Source organism: Oncorhynchus mykiss, chromosome 16, assembly GCF_057628025.1.
Source record: "Oncorhynchus mykiss isolate SJ-2025 chromosome 16, ASM5762802v1, whole genome shotgun sequence".
In the NCBI taxonomy this organism is placed as follows: Eukaryota; Metazoa; Chordata; class Actinopteri; order Salmoniformes; family Salmonidae; genus Oncorhynchus; species Oncorhynchus mykiss.
The window spans coordinates 76,855,900-76,875,000 of record NC_143037.1 but is presented as its reverse complement, the minus strand read 5'-3'; the positions used below and the strand labels follow the sequence as shown (position 1 = coordinate 76,875,000).

The window sequence follows — 19,101 nt, the reverse complement described above, 5'->3', positions numbered from 1 at the left end:
CAATTACCTTCAGAAGTCACATAATCAGTTAAATAAAGTCCACCTGTGTGCAATCTAAGTGTCACATTATCTGTCACATGATCTCAGTATATATATATACACCTGTTCTGGAAGGCCCCAAAGTCAGCAACACCACCAAACAAGTAACACCATGAATACCAAGGAGCTCTCCAAACAGGTCAGGGACAAGGTTGTGGAGAAGTACAGATAAGGGTTGGATTATAAAAAAATATCTGAAACTTTTAACATCCCACAAAGCGCCATTAAATACATGATTAAAAAATGGAAAGAATATGGCACCACAACAAACCTGCCAAGAGAGGGCTGCCCAACAAAACGCACGGACCAGGCAAGGAGGGCATTAATCAGAGAAGCAACAAAGAGACCAAAGATAACCCTGAAGGAGCTGCAAAGCTCCACAGCGGAGATTGGAGTATCTGTCAATAGGACCACTTTAAGCCATGCACTCCACAGAGCTGGGCTTTATGGAAGAGTGGTCAGAAACAAGCCTTTGCTTAAAGAAAGAAATAAGAAAACACGTTTGGTGTTTGTCAAAAGGCATGTGGGAGACTCCCCAAACATATGGAGGAAGGTACTCGGGTCAGATGAGACTAAAACAGAGCTTTTTTGCCATCAAGGAAAACACTATGTCTGGCGCAAACACAACACCTGTCATCACCCCGAGAACATCATCCCCACAGTGAAGCATGGTGGTGGCAGCATCATGCTGTGGGGATGTTTTGCATCGGCAGGGTCTGGGACACTGGTCAGATTTGAAGGAGTAATGGATGGCGCTAAATACAGGGAAACCTGTTTCAGTCTTCCAGAGATTTGAGACTGGGACAGAGGTTTACCTTCCAGCAGGACAATGGCCCTAAGCATACTGCAACACTCAAGTGGTTTAAGGGGAAACATTTAAATGTCTTGAAATGGCCTAGTCAAAGCCCAGACCTCAATCCAATTGAGAATCTGTGGTATGACTTAAAGATTGCTGTACACCAGTGGAACCCATCCAATTTGAAGGAGCTGGACCAGTTTTGCCTTGAAGAATGGGCAAAAATCCCAGTGGCTAGATGTGCTAAGCTTATAGAGACTTGCAGCTGTATTTGCTGCACAAGGTAGTTCTACAAATTATTGACTTTGGGGGGGGGGGGGGGGGGTGAAAAGTTATGCACTCTGAAGTTTTCTGTTTTTTTGGCCATGGCTCAAATCAACACCACCATCCCAGACACCATGGACCCCAGTCCAATTCACATACAACCCCAACAGATCCAAAGATCTGCACTCCAAACTGCCCCTGGACAAAATAAACACCTACAAGAGAATGCTGTTCATTGACTACAGCTCAGCATTCAACCCCATAGTGCCCTTCAAGCTCACCGCTAAGCTACGGACCATGGGATTAAACACCTCCATCTGCAACTAGATCCTGGACTTCATGATGGGCCTCTCCCAGGTGATGAGGGGTAGGCAATAACAAGATATCTGCCTGGCTGACCCTCGGGGTGCCCTAAGGGGTGCATGCTTAGTCCCCTCCTGTACTCTCTGTTCACCCATGACTGCATGGCCGCGCACGACTCCAACATCATCATTAAGTTTGCTGACGACACAACGGTGGTAGGCCTGTTCACCGACAACGATGAGACAGCCTACAGGGAGGAGGTCAGAGACCTGGAAGTGTGGTGCCAGGTCAACAACCTCTCCCTCAACGTGAGCAAGACAAAGAAGCTGATCTTGGACTACAGGATACAAAGGGTTGATCCACATCGATGGAGCTGTAGTGGAGCAGAGCTTCAATTTCCTCATCCTCATCAATGTCCACATCACTAAGGAATTATTATGGTCCACACAAACCAACATAGTTGTGAAGAGGGCAAGGCATCACCTCTTCCCCCTCAGGAAGCTGAAATCCTCAGATCCTCAAAAAGTTCTACAGCTGCACCATTGAGAAAATCTTAGCTAGCTTCATCACCACTAGCTTCATCACCACTTGGTATGGCAACTGTTGGCATCCAAACGCAAGGCACTACAGAGGGCAGTACGTACGGCCCAGTACATCGACCCACCAACTGTTGACATCCAAACGCAAGGCGCTACAGAAGGCAGTACGTACGGCCCAGTACATCGACCCACCAACTGTTGGCATCCAAACGCAAGGCGCTACAGAGGGCTGTACGTACAGCCCAGTACATCGACTCACCAATGCACCAATTCCAAATCCAAGTGCCGTTTAGCAAACTCCTGGAGTTTGTTGGATGACATAAAAATACTGCTATTTGGCCATACACATCAGTGGTAGGTTTGCCGTGAAAATGAGCAGAAAATAAATCCATTACCCTGATGAGACAAAAATAGAGCTTTTTGGTCTAAACTCCACTCGCCGTGTTTGGAAGAAGAAGAAGGATGAGTACAACCCCAAGAACACCATCCCAACCGTGAAGCATGGAGGTGGAAACATCATTCTGTAAAATATGCTGGTGGATCTTTGATATGTGGCTATTTTGCTTCCACAGATCCAGGACATTTTAGCAAAAAACCTGCTTGCCTCTGCCAGTTGGATGAAACTTGGCAGCAAGTGTATCTTCCAATAAGATAATAACCCAAAGCACACAACAAACTCCACAAATATATATTTTTGGGGGGCCACAAAATCAACATTTTGTAATGGTTATCTCAGTCTCCAGACTTGAACCCCATTGAAAATCTGTGGTTTGAATTGAAGAGGGCACCCCATGAGAGCAGATGAACGATGTCAAGCATCTCATCTCGTCTCTGTATGGAGGACTCCAATGTGTTCTCCAACTCATCAAACATTTAGAAAAAATGCTCAGTGCCATTATCCTCACAAGGTGAGGTATTGAAAGGTATTGAAAACAAGTGCGTCAACAATCTTTTTGAGAAGAAAATTATTACTTGTTAAACAAAATCTCTTTCTCTGAGGTAATTGGAATAGTATAAAACAATATAATGTACCAATTTTGTTTGTATACACTGCATCTCAGTGCAGGTGCCGTCACTACAGTCCCTGGTTCGAATCCAGACTGTATCACATCCGGCTGTGATTGGGAGTCCCATAGGGCGGCACACAATTGGCCCAGCGTTGTCTTGATTTGGCCTGGGAGTATATTCATCCTCCTTTCCTATCCCGTCATCCCTCGTTGTCCCCAGGTCTCTCTGCTTCAGCCTCCTTGGTCTCTCTGGCCTGGATGATAGCGTCCTACCAGAAGACTCTGAGGGACTCCAGAGATGACAAGCTCCCGCTGTCCTACAAGGCTGTGATTGTCCAGATGCTGTGGCACTTCTTCACCATCGGGGCCAGGACCATCGCCTTCGCCCTGTTCGCCTCAGTGTTCCAGGTAAAGACGGGCACACCAACATCACACACACACAGTGACGAAGGCTCACATTGTACACCCTAGGTGCAGAAAATATGCAATAAAACTCAAATGAAGATAGATAATCATTAGTTTAAACCCGAAGGCTGGGAGAAAAACATATTTTTGTAGAAAAAAAGAAAAACATTGCACAATAAACTGAACTCATCTGTGCAGATATCTAACTTCAGTTGTATTTATTATGGATCCCCATTTAGTTCCTGCCAAGGCAGCAGCTACTCTTCCTGGGGTTTATTATGGATCCCCACTAGTTCCTGTCAAGGCAGCAGCTACTCTTCCTGGGGTTTATTATGGATCCCCATTAGTTCCTGTCAAGGCAGCAGCTACTCTTCCTGGGGTTTATTATGGATCCCCATTAGTTTCCTGCCAAGGCAGCAGTTACTCTTCCTGGGGTTTATTATGGATCCCCATTAGTTCCTGCCAAGGCAGCAGCTACTCTTCCTGGGGTTTATTATGGATCCCCATTAGTTCCTGCCAAGGCAGCAGTTACTCATCCTGGGGTTTATTATGGATCCCCATTAGTTCCTGCCAAGTCAGCAGCTACTCTTCCTGGGGTTTATTATGGATCCCCATTAGTTCCTGCCAAGGCAGCAGCTACTCTTTCTGGGGTTTATTATGGATCCCCATTAGTTCCTGTCAAGGCAGCAGCTACTCTTCCTGGGATTTATTATGGATCCCCATTAGTTCCTGTCAAGGCAGCAGCTACTCTTCCTGGGGTTTATTATGGATCCCCATTAGTTCCTGCCAAGGCAGCAGCTACTCTTCCTGGGGTTTATTATGGATCCCCATTAGTTCCTGCCAAGGCAGCAGCTACTCTTCCTGGGGTTTATTATGGATCCCCATTAGTTCCTGCCAAGGCAGCAGCTACTCTTCCTGGGGTTTATTATGGATCCCCATTAGTTCCTGCCAAGGCAGCAGCTACTCTTCCTGGGGTTTATTATGGATCCCCATTAGTTCCTGTCAAGACAGCAGCTACTCTTCCTGGGGTTTATTATGGATCCCCATTAGTTCCTGCCAAGGCAGCAGTTACTCATCCTGGGGTTTATTATGGATCCCCATTAGTTCCTGCCAAGGCAGCAGCTACTCTTCCTGGGGTTTATTATGGATCCCCATTAGTTCCTGCCAAGGCAGCAGTTACTCATCCTGGGGTTTATTATGGATCCCCATTAGTTCCTGCCAAGTCAGCAGCTACTCTTCCTGGGGTTTATTATGGATCCTCATTAGTTCCTGCCAAGGCAGCAGCTACTCTTCCTGGGGTTTATTATGGATCCCCATTAGTTCCTGCCAAGGCAGCAGCTACTCTTCCTGGGGTTTATTATGGATCCCCATTAGTTCCTGCCAAGGCAGCAGCTACTCTTCCTGGGGTTTATTATGGATCCCCATTAGTTCCTGCCAAGGCAGCAGCTACTCTTCCTGGGGTTTATTATGGATCCTCATTAGTTCCTGCCAAGGCAGCAGCTACTCTTTCTGGGGTTTATTATGGATCCCCATTAGTTCCTGCCAAGGCAGCAGCTACTCTTCCTGGGGTTTATTATGGATACCCATTAGTTCCTGCCAAGGCAGCAGCTACTCTTCCTGGGGTTTATTATGGATCCCCATTAGTTCCTGCCAAGGCAGCAGCTACTCTTCCTGGGGTTTATTATGGATCCCCATTAGTTCCTGTCAAGGCAGCAGTTACTCTTCATGGGGTTTATTATGGATCCCCACTAGTTCCTGCCAAGACAGCAGTTACTCTTCCTGGGGTTTATTATAGATCCCCATTAGTTCCTGCCAAGGCAGCAGCTACTCTTCCTGGGGTTTATTATCGATCCCCATTAGTTCCTGCCAAGGCAGCAGTTACTCTTCCTGCGGTTTATTATGGATCCCCATTAGTTCCTGCCAAGGCAGCAGCTACTCTTCCTGGGGTTTATTATGGATCCCCACTAGTTCCTGCCAAGGCAGCAGTTACTCTTCCTGGGGTTTATTATGGATCCCCACTAGTTCCTGCCAAGGCAGCAGTTACTCTTCCTGGGGTTTATTATGGATCCCCACTAGTTCCTGCCAAGGCAGCAGTTACTCTTCCTGCGGTTTATTATGGATCCCCACTAGTTCCTGTCAAGGCAGCAGCTACTCTTCCTGGGGTTTATTATGGATCCCCATTAGTTCCTGTCAAGGCAGCAGCTACTCTTCCTGGGGTTTATTATGGATCCTCATTAGTTCCTGCCAAGGCAGCAGCTACTCTTCCTGCGGTTTATTATGGATCCCCATTAGTTCCTGCCAAGGCAGCAGCTACTCTTCCTGGGGTTTATTATGGATCCCCATTAGTTCCTGTCAAGGCAGCAGCTACTCTTCCTGGGGTTTATTATGGATCCCCATTAGTTCCTGCCAAGGCAGCAGCTATTCTTCCTGGAGTTTATTATGGATCCTCATGGAACTCATAGATAAAATTTGATCTGATTTGATTGGATCCCCATTAGTTCCTGCCAAGGCAGAAGCTATTCTTCCTGGGGTCCAGCAAAATTAAGGCAGTTTTACATTTTAAAAACATTACAATACATCCACAACAGATTTCACAACACACTGTGTGCCCTCAGGTCCCTACTCCACTAACACATATCTACAACTCAAAATCCATGTGTACATGTGTGTATAGTGCGTATGTAATGTGTGTGCATGTCTCTGCCGATGTTTGTGTTGCTTCACAGTCCCCGCTGTTCCATAAGGGGCATTTTTTATCAATTTCTTTATCTAAATTTACTGCTGGCATGAGTTACCTGATGTGGAATAGAGTTCCATGTAGGTATGGTTCTATGTAGTACTGTGGAATAGAGTTCCATGTAGGTATGGTTCTATGTAGTACTGTGGAATAGAGTTCCATGTAGGTATGGTTCTATGTAGTACTGTGGAATAGAGTTCCATGTAGTCATGGCTCTATGTAGTACTGTGGAATAGAGTTCCATGTAGTCATGGCTCTATGTAGTACTGTGCGCCTCCAATAGTCTGTTCTGGACTTGGGGATTTTGAAGAGACCTCTGGTGGCTTTTTATAAATAAAAACAAATGAGAGACAGAGACAAAGAGAGACAGAGAGAAAAGAGAGAAAGAGAAAGACAGAAAGAGAGACAGAGACAGAGAGAAAAGAGAGAAAGAGAGAAAGAGACAGAGAGAAAGAGAGACAGAGACAGAGAGAAAAGAGAAAAAGAGAAAGACAGAAAGAGAGAAAGACAGATAAATGGTTAGGTTTAGTCATGATGAAGATACTGGGAGTAACAGAGAAACACTCATTAGGAAAAGCCTAACCCACTGTAGCTCTACTACACAGCTCACTCTGGTGGCATGTCTTGTGGGATTTTACTTTACAGGCTGAGTGGTGCATTCAACAGGTCAATAAATCTCACAAATACAAGTAGTGATGAAGTCAATCTCTCCTCCACTTTGAACCAGGAGAGTTTGACATGCATAATATTCATGTTATCTCTCTGTGTGCATCCAAGGGCCAGCTGTGCTGCCCTGTTCTGAGTCAATTGCAATTTTTTGTGGCACCTGATGACACAACTGAACAGTAGTAGTCCAGGTGTGATAAAACTAGGGCCTATAGGACCTGCCTTGTTGATAGTGTTGTTAAGAAGGTAGAAACTAGGGCCTGCAGGACCTGCCTTGTTGATAGTGCTGTTAAGAAGGTAGAAACTAGGGCCTGTAGGACCTGCCTTGTTGATAGTGTTGTAATGAAGGTAGAAACTAGGACCTGCCTTGTTGATAGTGATGTTAAGAAGGTAGAAACTAGGGCCTGTAGGACCTGCCTTGTTGATAGTGCTGTTAAGAAGGTAGAAACTAGGGCCTGTAGGACCTGCCTTGTTGATAGTGTTGTTAAGAAGGTAGAAACTAGGGCCTGTAGGACCTGCCTGGTTGATAGTGTTGTTAAAAAGGCAGAGCATCGCTTTATTATGGACAGACTTCTCCCCATCTTAGCTACTACTGCATCAATATGTTTTGACCATGGCAGTTTACAATCTAGGGTTACTCCAAGCAGTTTAATCTCCTCAATTTGCTCAATTTCTACAATATTCATTACAAGGTTTAGTTGAGGGTTTAGTGAATGATTTGTCCCAAATACAATGCTTTTAGTTTAGTTTAATATTTAGGACCAACTTATTTATTGACACCCATTCTGAAACTAACTGCAGCTCTTTGTTAAGTGTTGCAGTAATTTCAGTCACTGTAGTAGCTGACGTGTATAGTGTTGAGTCATCCGCATACATAGACACTCTGGCTCAAAGCCAGTGGCATGTTAGTAAAGATTGAAAAAAGTAAGGGGCCTAGACAGCTGCCCTGGGGAATTCCTGATTCTACCTGGATTATGTTGGAGAGGTTTCCATTAAAGAACACCCTCTGTTCAGGGGGTGTAAAAGCCATAAAACAGGGGGTGTAAAGCCATAACACATATGTTTTTCAGCAACAGACTATGATCAATAATGTCAAAAGCTGCACTGAAGTCTAACAAAACAGCCCCCGCAATCTTTTTTATCATCAATTTCTCTCAGTCAATCATCAGTCATTTGTGTAAGTGCTGTGCTTGTTGAATGTCCTTCTCTATAAGCATTCTGAAAGTCTATTGTCAATTTGTTTACTGTAAAATAGCATTGTATCTGGTCAAACACCATTTTAAAAAAAGTTTAGGGCTGGTAACAGGCTGATTGGTCGGCTATTTGAGCCAATTAAAGGGGGCTTTACTATTCTTAGGTAGTGGAGTGACTTTAGCTTCCCTCCAGGCCTGAGATACTTTCTAGTAAATAGAAGATATGGTAAATAGGAGTGGCAATATCATCCACTATTCTCCTCAGTAATTTTCCATCCAGATTGTCAGACCCCGGTGGCTTGCCATTGTTGATAGACAATAATACTTTTTTCACCTATTCCACACTCACTTTACGGAATTCAAAATTACAATGCTTTTCTTTTCATAATTTGGTCAGATATATTTGGATGTGTAGTGTCAGTGTTTGGTGCTGGCATGTCATGCCTAAGTTTGCTAATCTTGCCAATGAAAAAAATCATTCAAGTAGTTGGCAATATCAGTGGGTTTTGTGATGAATGATCTGATTCAACGAAAGCTCCAATGCTTTTTACTCTCATTATTTATGTCATTTATCTTTATTTTATTTTATAGTTTATTCATTTTTTTATTCAGTTTAGTCACATGATTTCTCAATATGCAGTACTTTTGCCAATTGGTTGTGCAGCCAGACCTATTTGCCAACTCTGTTGCCTCATCCTGCTCAAACATACAATTTTTTCAATTCCTCATCAATCCACGGGGTTTAACAGTTTTTACAGTCATTTTCTTAATGGATGCATTCTTATTAGTAACTGGAATTAGCAATTTCATAAATGTGTCAAGTGCAGCGTCTGGTTGCTCCTCATTACACACCACAGACCAGCAGCGTCTGGTTGCTCCTCATTACAAACCACAGACCAGCAGCGTCTGGTTGCTCCTCATTACACACCACGGACCAGCAGATATTCTTTACATCATCAACATATGAATCACTACAAAACGTATTGTATGACCTATACACTATATTAGGCCCAGCCTGTCCTCTTATACACTATATTAGGCCCAGCCTGTCCTCTTATACACTATATTAGGCCCAGCCTGTCCTCTTATACACTATATTAGGCCCAGCCTGTCCTCTTATACACTATATTAGGCCCAGCCTGTCCTCTTATACACTATATTAGGCCCAGCCTGTCCTCTTATACACTATATTAGTCCCACCCTTTGGAACTGTGGTTTTCCTAGATATGGCTACTGTATTGTGATCACTACATCCTATGGATCTGGATACTGCTTTAAAGCACATTTCTGCAGCATTGGTAAAGATGTGATCAATACATGTTGATGATTTCATTCCTGTTCTGTTTGTAACTACCCTGGTAGGTTGATTGATAACCTGAACCAGATTGCAGGCAGAGTTTGAAGCTTTCTCTTTAGTGGGCAGCTTGATGAAAGCAAGTCGTTATTTAAAATCACCCAGAAAATATACCTCTCTATTAATATCACATACATTATCAAGCATTTCACATGTTATCCATATACTGACTGTTAGCACTTGGTGGTCTATAGCAGCGTCCCACCAGAATGGGCTTTAGGTGAGGCAGATGAACCTGTAGCCATATTACTTCAACAGTATTTAACATGAGATCCTCTCTAATCTTTACAGTATGTGGTTCTGAATATAAACAGCAACACCTCCACCTTTGGCATTTCTGTATTTTCTGTTGTTGTTATAACCATGTTTGCTACCACTGTATCACCAAAAATATTATTTAAAGTGAGTTTCAGGGATAGTCAGAATAGGAAGGTCATCTGTTACTAGCAAATTATTAATGTCATGAACCTTGTTTCTTAAGCTACATATATTCACATGGCCTATATTATTGTTCTTGCTTTACGGGGAAGCTTAGCAGAGGTAGACATGATCAGGTAATTGTTATTAATTTGCATTATCTCTGTCTCTCTGCTCTCTCTGTCTCTCTGTCTCTCTGTCTCTCTGCTCTCTCTGCTCTCTCTGCTCTCTCTGCTCTCTCTGTCTCTCTTTTCTCTCTGCTCTCCCTGCTCTCTCTGCTCTCTCTTGTCTCTCTGCTCTCTCTTGTCTCTCTGCTCTCTCTGCTCTCTCTGCTCTCTCTTGTCTCTCTGTTCTCTCTGCTCTCTCTTGTCTCTCTGCTCTCTCTTGTCTCTCTTGTCTCTCTGCTCTCTCTTGTCTCTCTGCTCTCTCTGCTCTCTCTTGTCTCTCTGCTCTCTCTTGTCTCTCTGCTCTCTTCTACCACCTGCTTCCCTCTCTATCTCCCAGCTCTACTTCGGTATCTTCATCGTGAGCCACTGGTGCCTCATGACGTTCTGGATCATCCAGGGGGAAACAGACTTCTGCATGTCCAAGTGGGAGGAGATCATCTATAACATGGTAGTGGGCATCATCTATATCTTCTGCTGGTTCAACGTCAAGGAGGGCCGCGCCCGTTTCAGTATGTGGCTCTATTACTCGGTGACTCTGGTAGAGAACGTGTCTCTCACCGCGGCGTGGTATCTTTACCGCGGGCCGAACACCTCAGACTTTTACGCCCTCGTCGTGGTGTGTGTGGTGGTTTGTAGCTACGCTCTGGGGATCTTCTTCATGTTGGGGTATTATTGTCTCCTGCACCCTGACGGGCCGGTGTCCGCGGCTCAGTGGGGGGTGTGTGTGGAGGACGGGGGGTTGATGGTGGAGTCCTGTGTGACCCCAGCCGATGCGTCCCCCCTCCCCCCTCCAGACATGCTCACCAGCCCCCCTAGGACCCTAAGTAGGACTGCAGGTGCGGACCGGGGCGAGGTGGTACCAGGAGATCTAGTTGTGTTCCAGGTTAGATCCACCTCTCCGGCCATGGCCCTCCGGACCCTCAGGACAGAGCAGCCTGTGATCAGGATAGACTTGCCCAGAAAGAGGTACCCTGCCTGGGACGCTCACTTCATCGACAGGCGGCTGCGGAAGACCATCCTGGTTCTGGAGAACACCTCCCCGGTCACGCCCAGGATCCAATACCGCAGCCTGAGAAATCCTAAGGAGGTTATGGAGTATGAGACTACCGTGTAATGTAATGTAGCTGTGCTTACCTCCACCACACCAGCAGGGGACTCCACCAACCAGGTGCAGGGAGAGAACCAGATTCCTCAACTCTTATCCTCTTGTGTAAGTAAATGAAAGAGTTGCTTGGAGCCAACAGTCCACCCTACAGACCCTGCTTCCTCTGTGGGAAGGGGGAGACCAGGGGATTGAGGAGAGCGGAGGAGGCCAGATGCGGTACTACTGTATGGAGGACTTTGTCCTGGTGTAAGAAAAGCTGTCAGAAGTTACAGGTCAGGTGTATGACCAGTTGTCGGGTAACACTTCCTGTGTGTACTGCAGGAGCCAATCAGAGGTCAGAGGTGAGAGGTCAAAGGTTATCTAACTAAGAAGTGACCTCACCGGGCACTGACCCAGAATCAAAAGGGAGGCTTAGCTGAGTCTCCCAGCACCAAAACAACATTGGAGAGACAAACCTGATAACATCACCATATCAATGATAGGAGACTGTAGTGATGAGGATGAAGATGAGAAGGATGATGATGATGATGATGATGGTGATGACGGTGATGATGATGATGGTGGTGATGTGGTTGTTGTTGTTGATGATGGTGATGATGATGATGATGGTGATGAGGATGATGATGGTGATGAGGATGATGATGGTGGTGAGGATGATGATGAGGATGATGATGGTGATGGTGATGAGGCGGATGATGATGGTGATGATGAGGCAGATGATGACGGTGATGAGGATGATGAGGATGATCGTGATGAGGATGATGATGATGATCGTGATGAGGCGGATGATGATGGTGATGAAGATGATGATGATGGTGATGATGATGGTGAGGAGGCGGATGATGATGGTGAGGATGAAGATGATGATGATGCTGATGTGATTGTTGAGGATGATGATGATGAGGATGATGATGATGAGAATGATGAGGATGGTGATGATGAGGATGATGATGAGGATGAGGATGATGATGATGATGGTGATGGTGATGAGGCGGCTGATGTTGGTGATGATGGTGATGATGATGATGATGATTGTGATGATGATGGTGATGAGGCGGATGATGGTGATGAGGATGATGATGGTGATGATGGTGATGAGGCGGATGATGGTGATGGTGAAGAGGATGATGATGGTGATGAGGATGATGATGGTGATGGTGATGGGGCAGATGATGATGGTGATGAGGATGATGATGGTGATGATGATGGTGATGGGGCGAAGGATGATGGTGAGGATGAAGATGATGATGATGCTGATGCTGATGTGATTGTTGAGGATGACGATGATGATGATGATGAGAATGATGAGGATGATGGTGATGATGAGGATGGTGCTGATGATGATGATGGTGATGATGGTGATGAGGCGGATGATGATGATGATGATGACGATGATGGTGATGAGGCGGATGATGATGGTGATGAGGATGGTGATGGTGATGATTGTGATGTTGAGGATGATGAGGCGGATGATGGTATGGAGGCGGATGATGATGTTGATAGTGTTGATGGTGATGATGATGATGGTGATGGTGATGAGGCGGATGATGATGATGGTGATGGTGATGAGGCGGATGATGATGATGGTGATGATGATGGTGATGATGGTGATGATGGTGATGATGGTGATGGTGATGAGGCAGATGATGATGATGGTGATGATGGTGATGGTGATGAGGCGGATGATGATGATGGTGATGGTGATGAGGCGGATGATGATGATGGTGATGATGATGGTGATGATGGTGATGATGGTGATGAGGCGGATGATGATGATGGTGATGATGATGATGGTGATGATGGTGATGATGATGATGGTGATGAGGCAGATGATGATGATGGTGATGATGGTGATGGTGATGAGGCGGATGATGATGATGGTGATGATGATGGTGATGATGGTGATGATGGTGATGGTGATGAGGCGGATGATGATGATGGTGATGATGATGGTGATGATGGTGATGATGATGATGCTGATGAGGCAGATGATGATGATGGTGATGATGGTGATGATGATGATGCTGATGAGGCGGATGATGATGATGGTGATGATGGTGATGATGATGATGCTGATGAGGCGGATGATGATGATGGTGATGATGGTGATGAGGCGGATGATGATGATGGTGATGATGGTGATGGTGATGCTCATGTATCAATAACAGGGTGGGTTGATGACCTGCTTCTGTGATTGGAGGTTTGGTTTAGCAAATCCAATCATCCATTAAATCATCCATTACCAATATTGAATAATGTATTTGATTTGGATGTTTATCTTATTTACCCAGTCAGTCATGTCTCTGCAATGTTTCTTATCAAAGTGGAATCATATATATGTTTTTATTTTATGTGTGTGTGTGTGTGTGTGTGTGTGTGTGTGTGTGTGTGTGTGTGTGTGTGTGTGTGTGTGTGTGTGTGTGTGTGTGTGTGTGTGTGTGTTTTATCGGTCTTTTGGTAATGATGCTTCTCTTATCAATAACAGATAAGGAGCAGATAGAATATATATATTCAATGAAGAAAAAACTAAAATCTGTGATACAAATGTAGAAAATACTGTATTAAACTGAGTGAAAATACTGTATTAAACTGAGTGAAAAGACTGTATTAAACTGAGTGAAAATACTGTATTAAACTGAGTGAAAATACTGTATTAAACTGAGTGAAAATACTGTATTAAACTGAGTGAATATACTGTATTAAACTGAGTGAAAATACTGTATTAAACTGAGTGAATATACTGTATTAAACTGAGTGAAAATACTGTATTAAACTGAGTGAAAATACTGTATTAAACTGAGTGAATATACTGTATTAAACTGAGTGAAAATACTGTATTAAACTGAGTGAATATACTGTATTAAACTGAGTGAATATACTGTATTAAACTGAGTGAAAAGACAACACAGAACTGGACAGTTTTTCTGTTCATTAACCAATGTTTTTTTGTAGAAGCATTCTCCTCCTCCTCCTCTTCCTCCTCCTCTTCCTCCTCCTCTTCCACATCTGTTGTAACACTGATATGTGTTTTGTTCAATGACCAGTATCTGATATTCCAATTTGTGATTTTGATCACCCCTGATATCCACCCCTGATATTCACCCCTGATATTCACCCCTGATATCCATCCCTGATATTCACCCCTGATATTCACCCCTGATATCCACCCCTTATATCCACCCGTGATATCCACCCCTGATATCTACCCCTGATATCCACCCCTGATATTCACCCCTGATATTCACCCCTGATATCCACCCCTGATATTCACCCCTGATATCCACCCCTGATATCCACCCCTGATATCCACCCCTGATATCTACCCCTGATATCCACCCCTGATATTCACCCCTGATATTCACCCCTGATATCCACCCCTGATATTCACCCCTGATATCCACCCCTGATATTCACCCCTGATATCTACCCCTGATATCCACCCCTGATATTCACCCCTGATATCCATCCCTGATATTCACCCCTGATATTCACCCCTGATATCCACCCCTGATATCCACCCGTGATATCCACCCCTGATATCTACCCCTGATATCCACCCCTGATATTCACCCCTGATATTCACCCCTGATATCCACCCCTGATATTCACCCCTGATATCCACCCCTGATATCCACCCCTGATATCTACCCCTGATATCTACCCCTGATATCCACCCCTGATATTCACCCCTGATATTCACCCCTGATATCCACCCCTGATATTCACCCCTGATATCCACCCCTGATATTCACCCCTGATATCTACCCCTGATATCCACCCCTGATATTCACCCCTGATATTCACCCCTGATATCCACCCCTGATATTCACCCCTGATATCCATCCCTGATATCCACCCCTGATATCCACCCCTGATATTCACCCCTGATATCCACCCCTGATATTCACCGCTGATATTCACCGCTGATATCCACCCCTGATATTCACCCCTGATATCTACCCCCAATATTCACCCCCGATATCTACCCCTGATATTCACCCCTGATATCTACCCCTGATATTCACCCCTGATATCTACCCCTGATATCCACCCCTGATATTGTGTTGGACATATTTTCAGAGCAACAGGAATACAGAGATGGTGTTTTAATTGTCAAGGTATTGAATTTACTGTGATATTCACAGACAATCTGGATGTGTAGCTTATGTCTCAGTAGTAGTGTCACCTTTGGTAATGTCTGGCTTGATTCTAACATTAACACTGGTGGGGTGGTCAACGTCATCAATGCTGTTACACATCTCTAATGAACAATGTGATCTTTGCTTTTATGAAACGAGTTTGGAGAAATCTGCAATCTGATTTGTCTTTCAGCACGTGGAAACAGAGCCATCTGAGAATGGGAGTGTTCACCTATGTTCTGTTTGAAGTGTCTAAAATCTTTAGTTCTAATCCAGCAAAACCAGGACCGAATCTACAGACTCCAGCAAAACCAGGACCGAATCTACAGACTCCTGCAAAACCAGGACCGAATCTACAGACTCCAGCAAAACCAGGACCGAATCTACAGACTCCAGCAAAACCAGGACCGAATCTACAGACTCCAGCAAAACCAGGACCGAATCTACAGACTCCAGCAAAACCAGGACCGAATCTACAGACTCCAGCAAAACCAGGACCGAATCTACAGACTCCAGCAAAACCAGGACCGAATCTACAGACTCCAGCAAAACCAGGACCGGATCTACAGACTCCAGCAAAACCAGGACCGAATCTACAGACTCCAGCAAAACCAGGACCGAATCTACAGACTCCAGCAAAACCAGGACCGAATCTACAGACTCCAGCAAAACCAGGACCGAATCTACAGACTCCAGCAAAACCAGGACCGAATCTACAGACTCCAGCAAAACCAGGACCGAATCTACAGACTCCAGCAAAACCAGGACTGAATCTACAGACTCCAGCAAAACCAGGACCGAATCTACAGACTCCAGAGAGAGAAAATCAAAGCACCAAAATCCTGTAAAACGACTCTCTCTTAAAACGACTCTCTCTTAAAACGACTCTCTCCTAAAACGACTCTCTCCTAAAACGACTCTCTTAAAACGACTCTCTTAAAACAACTCTCTCCTAAAACGACTCTCTTAAAACGACTCTCTCTTAAAACGACTCTCTCCTAAAACGACTCTCTTAAAACGACTTTCTCTTAAAACGACTCTCTCTTAAAACGACTCTCTCTTAAAACGACTCTCTCTTAAAACGACTCTCTCTTAAAACGACTCTCTCTTTGTTGTTGCTCGGTGTCTGAGGGTTGATTGAGGAAACCTGGAACTGCTGTCTTCTTCATTCAACCTCTCAGGGAGAAAAACAGATTTATGTATTTTTCTCAAAACAACAGAATCAAGTCAATGATAAACAGGCCTTGGGAACGAGGCTCTGATCAAACCGGTCGCATACTCACACTCAGCCCCACATGGGACCTTCTGATGTCTCAGAGGTCATATGAGGACTTTGATATTTCACACACACAGAGAGAGAGAGAGAGAGAGAGAGAGAGAGAGAGAGAGAGAGAGAGAGAGAGAGAGAGAGAGAGAGAGAGAGAGAGAGAGAGAGAGAGAGAGAGAGAGAGAGAGAGAGAGAGAGAGAGAGAGAGAGAGAGAGAGAGAGAGAGAGAGAGAGAGAGAGAGAGAGAGAGAGAGAGAGAGAGAGAGAGAGAGAGAGAGAGAGAGAGAGAGAGAGAGAGAGAGAGAACAGGAGGCTGCAGCAGCACTGGAAGACAAAGGGTAATTCCCTGTGACTCTGTCCTCCAGTTCCGAGGTTTGTTTGATGTTGTGTGCCATCTATCCACTATTGTATGTTCAGGGTCACCCATGAATCATCATGCCCTGCTAACATTGTAGTAGTAAAATTACAGTGGACAGAAAAAAACTACCAGTCAAGACGAGCAGAATTCTGACTCAGACCTGAGGAAGAATGTCTGTCTGTCTGTCTGTCTGTCTGTCTGTCTGTCTGTAACTTGCTGACTGCAGAGATACAGAACATTGAGAGAGAGAGAGACATGCTCAAGTTCAAATGCTACCAAGTAAAAAAAACAAGAAAGAGAGAGAAAACAGCAAGAAAATAGGAGCCACTCGAAGACGAATGTGCCCTCTTTTACTGCGGTTGCCTTAGTAACTGCAGGGAGATTGTTAGGTAGGTCCCTTGGTCTGCGTCGGCGTGGTAACTACAAGCAGAGGGATGCTACACCTCTCCTCAGGGGCGAGCTGCCATTAATTACACACACACACACACACTCACTCCCTGCCTCTCCTTCTCTCTTAACTCCCTCTCCTCCTCTCCTTTTCTCTCTCTCCTTCTCTTTCTCGCTCTCTCCTCTCTCTCTCTCAACCCCCTCTCCTTCTCTCTCTCTCCCTCTCCTCTCTTTCTCTCTTCCCCCTCTCTTTCTCTCTCTCAACCCCCTCTCCTTCTCTCTCTCTCAACCCTCTCTCACTCTCAACCTCCTCACCTGTCTTTCTCTCTCTCTTCCCCCTCTCTTTCTCTCTCTCTCAACCCCCTCTCATTCTCTCACTCTCAACCCCCTCTCCTCTCTTTCTCTCTTTCTCTCTCTCAACCCCTCTCATTCTCTCTCTCTCAACCCCCTCTCCTCTCTCTCAACGCCCTCTCCTCTCTCTCAACCCCTCTCTTTCTCTCTCTCTTCCCCCTCTCCTCTCTCTCTCTCAACCCCCTCGCCTTCTCTCTCTCTCAACCCCCTCTCATTCTCTCTCTCTCAACCCCCTCTCCTTCTCTCTCTCTTCCCCCTCTCCTTCTCTCTCTCTCTCAACCCCCTCTCCTCTCTCTCTCAACTCCCTCTCATTCTCTCTCTCTCAACCCCCTCTCCTCTCTCTCAACCCCTCTCATTCTCTCCTCTCTCAACTCCCTCTCCTCTCAACCCCCTCTCCTTCTCTCTCTCAACTCCCTCTCCTCTCAACCCCCTCTCCTTCTCTCTCTCTCAACCCCCTCTCATTCAACCCCCTCTCCTCTCTCTCAACCCCCTCTCATTCAACCCCCTCTCCTCTCTCTCAAACCCCTCTCTTCTCTCTCAACCCCCTCTCATTCTCTCACTCTCAACCCCCTCTCCTCTCTTTCTCTCTTTCTCTCTCTCAACCCCTCTCATTCTCTCTCTCTCAACCCCCTCTCCTCTCTCTCAACGCCCTCTCCTCTCTCTCAACCCCTCTCTTTCTCTCTCTCTTCCCCCTCTCCTCTCTCTCTCTCAACCCCCTCGCCTTCTCTCTCTCTCAACCCCCTCTCATTCTCTCTCTCTCAACCCCCTCTCCTTCTCTCTCTCTTCCCCCTCTCCTTCTCTCTCTCTCTCAACCCCCTCTCCTCTCTCTCTCAACTCCCTCTCATTCTCTCTCTCTCAACCCCCTCTCCTCTCTCTCAACCCCTCTCATTCTCTCCTCTCTCAACTCCCTCTCCTCTCAACCCCCTCTCCTTCTCTCTCTCAACTCCCTCTCCTCTCAACCCCCTCTCCTTCTCTCTCTCTCAACCCCCTCTCATTCAACCCCCTCTCCTCTCTCTCAACCCCCTCTCTTCTCTCTCAACCCCCTCTCCTCTCTCTCAACCCCCTCTCTTCTCTCTCAACCCCTCTCCTCTCTCTCAACCCCTCTCATTCTCGCTCTCTCAACCCCTCTCCTCTCTCTCTTCCCCCTCTCCTTCTCTCTCTCAACTCCCTCTCGTCTCTCTCTCTCAACTCTCTCTCCTTCTCTGTCTCTCTCAACTCTCTCCTTCTCTGTCAATTCAATTCAATTCAAGGGGCTTTATTGGCATGTTTTAACATTGCCAAAGCAAGTGAGGTAGATAATATACAAAAGTGAAATAAACAATAAAATGAACAGTAAACATTACACACACAGAAGTTTCAAAACAATAAAGACATTACAAATGTAATATGTATATGTATATATACAGTGTTGTAACGATGTACAAATGGTTAAAGTACACAGGGGCAAATAAATAAGCATAAATATGGTCGTATTTACAATGGTGTTTGTTCTTCACTGGTTGCCCTTTTCTTGTGGCAACAGGTCACAAATCTTGCAGCTGTGATGGCACACTGTGGAATTTCACCCAGTAGATATGGGAGTTTATCAAACTTGAATTTGTTTTCTA

General features: G+C 45.3%; 1 protein-coding gene across 1 annotated transcript in view; it reads left to right on the top strand.

The window, feature by feature from the left end:
• The window catches only part of xkr7b (XK, Kell blood group complex subunit-related family, member 7b), a 22,644-nt gene extending 11,635 nt beyond the window's left edge, over positions 1 to 11,009 (top strand). Inside the window, exons 3-4 of the mRNA XM_090201628.1 lie at positions 3,169 to 3,356; positions 10,225 to 11,009. Of these exons, the coding sequence (XP_090057754.1) occupies positions 3,169 to 3,356; positions 10,225 to 11,001 (965 nt within the window). The 3' untranslated portion in view covers positions 11,002 to 11,009. The remainder of the gene's footprint in view (positions 1 to 3,168; positions 3,357 to 10,224) is intronic.
• The last annotated feature ends 8,092 nt before the right edge of the window (positions 11,010 to 19,101 follow it).